Consider the following 5,308-nt stretch of genomic DNA (forward strand, 5'->3'; position numbering starts at 1 on the left):
AGACAAGAAAAGTGGTCGTACTGTGTCTCTTTGTGGTCATGTTGTGTCTCTTTGTGGTCATGTTGTGTCTCTTTGTGGTCGTTCTGTGTCTCTTTGCGGTCATGTTGTGTCTCTTTGCGGTCATGTTGTGTCTCTTTGTGGTCATGTTGTGTCTCTTTGTGGTCGTTCTGTGTCTCTTTGTGGTCATGTTGTGTCTCTTTGCGGTCATGTTGTGTCTCTTTGCGGTCATGTTGTGTCTCTTTGTAGTTGTTTTCTGTTAGCGCCAAGCTGCTAACTCTCTAAGGACAAAGACCACTGCTGGAACACAGCACAGACTGACTGCATCAGGAACCAAACTTCTGTCAGCTTCACTCATCCGCGATGGAAAAACACCAACTAACAAGCAGCACAGATAAACCAGCTCTTCCCTCCGTTCAAGGACTGGTAACGTAAAAACTGGGCGCAGCATCAGAGCAACAGTTCAGGCTAAACAGGACTGTTACACCTTTGTTAATGTTCGTGTTTGATTTCATGTCAGAGAGTTATTGTGATGTGCTTTGTAGTCAGGTCATTGGTAGTTAGCTTTGTCAAAGCTAATGTTAGTTAGCTAATGCTTCACACAGCAACTTATCCTTTTACTACGCCGGCACCTCCATACATTGTAGATAACACACGTCCCTGTGTAATGTGGCTTTAAACGTAACTACACCCAGAGTGAGAACTCAAACTTCCTGACTAACGTCACATGGACGAAAGTTTATGACACCGCCTTTTGGTTCTGTGTAAAAATACAAAGGCGGCAAAAAGAAGTGAAGTCGTAGAGGCTCCATAGCACCATCTCTGTCTCTGCACTACTTCTCCCCCAGATGCTCGTTTCAAATTAAACTTTATTGACACAACAGTCTGACCTGTTGGACCGTCCTCTGCATCAGCTGACGAACTTCTTCCTGCGTCATCGTCCGACCCATCGAGAACAGGACCGCGTCCAGAACTCCGTCCTCGAACCGCCGCGGTGCCGACATCAGACTGCAAGAAACACAGATGATAGAGAGTGATGATCTGAGACAGCAGCATGGACATTTTAATTTAATTCATGACTGGTTTAATTTCTGGAAATAACTCCTGTTAGCATAAAATTAAACTTCACTGACCTCCGGCTGCTCCACGTTAATAATTTAATGTTTTGTTTTCACTTAAACAAAATGAACATTTTCCTCTTTTTCTAATGAAACAAACCTGACAAGAAGACGAGCCGTCTGACGAGAGGTGAAATAATCCGTCAGATTTACACATCATGTTTGTTCAACTCAATAAAGTTTGATTTTCACTCATTTCCTTGGTTATTTTCCCCAAAATATTCATAATAATGAAAATAAAACTCAGTCTTCCTGCTTCATAAAGAGCTCATCAGTTTGTTTGTTTCCTTTGGCTGAGATCCCTCGCTGGCTTCCCACCCTCTAACATGCTAACTGTGTTTTCAGACTCTTCATATGTGAATATATTTTGTCTGTCTGGTAATGTCTCTGTTGACTGAGTTACAAATTATTTCAATGACTGTGTTTGTCATTCAGTTCAATCAGTTTGTATTTTATTAATTTGTACACACTAACAGACGACTGTCGTTAACTTGTCCACATATACAGTTTGGGTTTCAAAAACGGGGACCGGAGGGTGTGCTCCTGTTATCGAGGATGTGGATCCCGTCCTGGTGGTGGACCAGTGGAGCAGCTCTTTACCCTCGCAGGGCTGCTGGAGGGGTCGTGGGAGTTTGTCCATCAAGTCTACATGTGCTTTGCGGACTTGGAGAAGGCTTATGGCCGCGTTCCTCAGGGAGTCTTTTGGGGGGTACTGCGAGAATTGGAGGTACCGGGGTTGTTGACACGAGCCATCCACTCCCTGTATGACCAAAGTAACAGCTGTGTCCGAATACTCGGGGAAAAGTCAAACACGTTCTCGGTGGGTGTTGGCCTCCGCCAAGGTTGTCCCTTGTCTCTGATTCTGTTTGTGATCTTCATGGACAGGATCTTGAGGTGCAGCTAGGCGGAGGAAGGGGTCCAGTCTGGGGACCTCAGAATTGCGTCTCTGCTTTTTGCAGATGTTGTGGTTCTGTTGGCTCCATCACACCGTGACCTCCAGCATGACCTGGGGCAGTTTGAGTGTGACGCAGTCAGGATGAGAGTCAGTACCTCCAAATCTGAGGTCATGGTTCTCTGCTGGAAAATGGTGGATTGTTTCCCCCGGGGTTTGGAGAGTTACTGCCTCAAGAGAAGGAGGTCAAGTATCTCGTGGACTTGTGAGGGTAGAATGGAGTGTGAGATAGTTCGGCAGTTTGGTGCAGTGTCTGCAGTGATGATGGCGCTGTGCTGAACCGTCGTGGTTCAGAGGGAGCTGAGCCAGTAGGTAAAGCTTTCCATTTCCTGGTCCATCTCCGTCCCAACCCTCACCTATGGTCATGAGCTCTGGGTAGTGACTGAAAGAATGAGGTCACAGATACAAGCGTCTGAAATGAGTTTCCTCTGTAGGGTGTCTGGGCTCAGCCTTAGAGATAGGGGGAGGAGTCAGACATCTGGAGGGAGCTCGGAGTAGAGCCGCTGTTCCTTCATGTTGAGGTGGTTCAACATCTGATCAGGATCCTCATGGTCCAGCTGGTAGGAGGCCCCGGGGCAGACCCAGAACACACTGGAGGCCCTCAGGGTCCTCCAGGAGGAGCTGGAGAGTGTTGCTGAGGAGAGGGATGTCTGGAGGACTTCACTCAACCTGCTGCCCCCGAGACCCGCCTCAGATAAGAGGATGAAAATGGATGAATTTATTTGAGTTTAAATTTTGATACTTTATGAATCTATAATATACTGATAATCCTAATTATTACAAAATAAGTCCAAATGCAACGAGCAAAGTTTTAATATCTTTATTTTCTGTTTGTAAAAAATTAAACATTTGACATTCTGTGTTTCGGAGGAGTTACAGAGCAGTGGCTGTTTTCATGAGAGAGAACAGAGGACACTTCCTGTTACAGTTCAGTCTGTTTCTTACAGTAAATTAAACAACGTTAAATACATTAAGACAGTTCCCGAAATTCTGCCAGCTGCAGCTTAGCACAATGAAATCTGTACGTTTACAACAAGTCAAGAATTATTCTCTTTTTTAGTCAGCAGAGCAGCATGAAGCGTTTCTGTGTCGACTGCAGAACACGAGCATCCTGGATTTGTGAATCCAAGAGCTCAGACCAAAGATTCACAACGAGATGAAACTGTTTTAGGACGTGTCAGAGAAAAGTATCAACAGTCTGAACTGGACTGGTGGATGGTCCATCAACCACTGACTTTCACCCAGGAGGCCGATGTTCACTTCCTGTTAGATTGTAAAGCCAAACCCTGTTCTTTTTTCCTAAACCCAACCACGTGTGTGTGTTGGCTAAATGTAACCACGTGTGTGTGTTGGCTAAACGTAACCACGTGTGTGTGTGTCGGCTAAATGTAACCACATGTGCGTCGGCTAAACGTAACCACGTGTGTGCGTCAGCTAAACGTAACCACATGCGTGTCTCGGCTAAACGTAACCACCTGTGTGTGTTGGCTAAATGTAACCACGTGCGTGTGTTGGCTAAACGTAACCACGTGCGTGTGTTGGCTAAATGTAACCATGTGTGTGTGTCGGCTAAATGTAACCACGTGCGTGTGTTGGCTAAATGTAACCACGTGTGTGTGTTGGCTAAACGTAACCATGTGTGTGTGTCGGCTAAATGTAACCACAGTTTCCTGTTTCAGCTCCTCTGGTCATGAATGTTTTTCAAATGTCATATGTGGACGATGACCAAATGTGGACATGTGACGAGGTCCAAGGACGGCGTAGACGTACAGAGATACACTATCTCATCGTGGTCACTTACAGTTTCCTGTCTGAACTCGTCTCGTCACGACTCTTTGGTCTGAACTTGACGTTAAAGGAACATGACCTGTGACTGTGGAGCAGACGGCGAGGGAACAGGAGGAGAAACAGCGGAACAGTCCTTTAAGAACACTGAGAACAGGAGGGTGATGATGATGAGGATGATGAAGACAGCTGCAGAAACTAAAGCAGGTTAAACAACATGAACAGACTGTGTGTGAGGTCAGAGGTCACACCTGATGTCGGCCCTGCAGTCCGCCGCGTCCTTCCTGACCTCGGTCCGGCTGAAGGAGAACTGGGCCTGTCCTTTCTGCGGCGTGGACGGGTCCTCCGGCAGGAACTCCACGATGTGCGGGTTGTCCTCGTTGCGTCGGACGCAGCCTTTACTGATGACGTGCATGATGCAGGAGAGCACGTCGCTGGTGCTGCAGCTGAACCGCCCGGCGCCCGGAGAGCGTGACGATTCCTGTTTCTGACACGAGTCCAGAACCTGGAGGAGACAAGAGCAGACAGAGATGTGATTGGACAGTGTCCCTCTTTACTGTCCTGAGTGGACTTATGGACGTTAGAGACGATGAGAGGTCACGCTGTATGACATCATCACTGAGCGGTGAAGAGGAGGGGGAGGAAGATGTGTCTCAGTGTGTCTCCGTGTCTTAAAGGGACAATGTCTCTGTGGCGTCCTCTGACCTTGAAGACGAGGTTGTCAATGTGCATCTCCTTCTCCTGCTTCATGATGTGGACGATCAGACAGTAGATGTAGTTCCTCTTCCTCTCCAGCGTACCCGCCGCGTCCTCGTCCACGTTCAGGTACGTCTGTCTGGGCAGCAGCTGGAGGGACATGGCGACGCCGTCCTGACTGCGGGACACCACCTGCTGGTTCAGCTGTAACACACCTGGGAGCAGACAGAGGGGAGAGTCAGAGAGGAGGAGGAGGAGGCAGAGGAGGATGAAGGTTAGCAGCGTGCTGGCCATGTGACTGACCCTGGCTGGGCTCCTCCGGCCGGCTGCAAGTCAGCGGTCCGTCCTCGCTGATGAGCGGCAGCAGAGCGTGCAGCACGAAGGCGGCTGACAGGCCCGTCGCCTGCAGCAGAGCGTCCACTGGAACCTCCTGCAGAGAGACACCAAGGTCAGTGAAGGCAGCACGCCATCAGTCTGTGTCATGTATGATGTCATACGCACGGACCTGCTGCGTGTTGAAGTGCAGCAGGATGAACATCTGCAGCGTCGACACGTGAAGCGTCCAACAGCCGAGCTGCAGCTCAGCGTGACCGAGCCACGTCCACTGCAGCCGCCGCGGCTTCGAGTGACTCAGACCGTACATGGACTGACCTGAGGGACACAGGGACAGACAGGTGGACGTTAGAGACACCGACAGGAGGACGTTAGAGACACAGACAGGTGGACGTTAGAGACACCGACAGGTGGACGTTAGAGACAC

The 5,308-nt window shown here is 48.9% G+C and overlaps 1 protein-coding gene across 1 annotated transcript in view; it reads right to left on the minus strand.

Annotated features, from left to right (window-relative positions):
* Nucleotides 1-5,308, minus strand: part of LOC126406355 (cullin-9) — a 53,590-nt gene that overhangs the window by 14,775 nt on the left and 33,507 nt on the right. Inside the window, exons 29-33 of the mRNA XM_050070562.1 lie at nucleotides 5,054-5,199; nucleotides 4,852-4,978; nucleotides 4,558-4,763; nucleotides 4,104-4,357; nucleotides 888-1,005 (exon numbers count right to left, since the gene is read on the minus strand). Coding sequence (XP_049926519.1) covers nucleotides 888-1,005; nucleotides 4,104-4,357; nucleotides 4,558-4,763; nucleotides 4,852-4,978; nucleotides 5,054-5,199 — 851 coding nt within the window. The remainder of the gene's footprint in view (nucleotides 1-887; nucleotides 1,006-4,103; nucleotides 4,358-4,557; nucleotides 4,764-4,851; nucleotides 4,979-5,053; nucleotides 5,200-5,308) is intronic.

This window comes from Epinephelus moara, chromosome 19, assembly GCF_006386435.1.
Source record: "Epinephelus moara isolate mb chromosome 19, YSFRI_EMoa_1.0, whole genome shotgun sequence".
Taxonomy (NCBI): Eukaryota; Metazoa; Chordata; class Actinopteri; order Perciformes; family Serranidae; genus Epinephelus; species Epinephelus moara.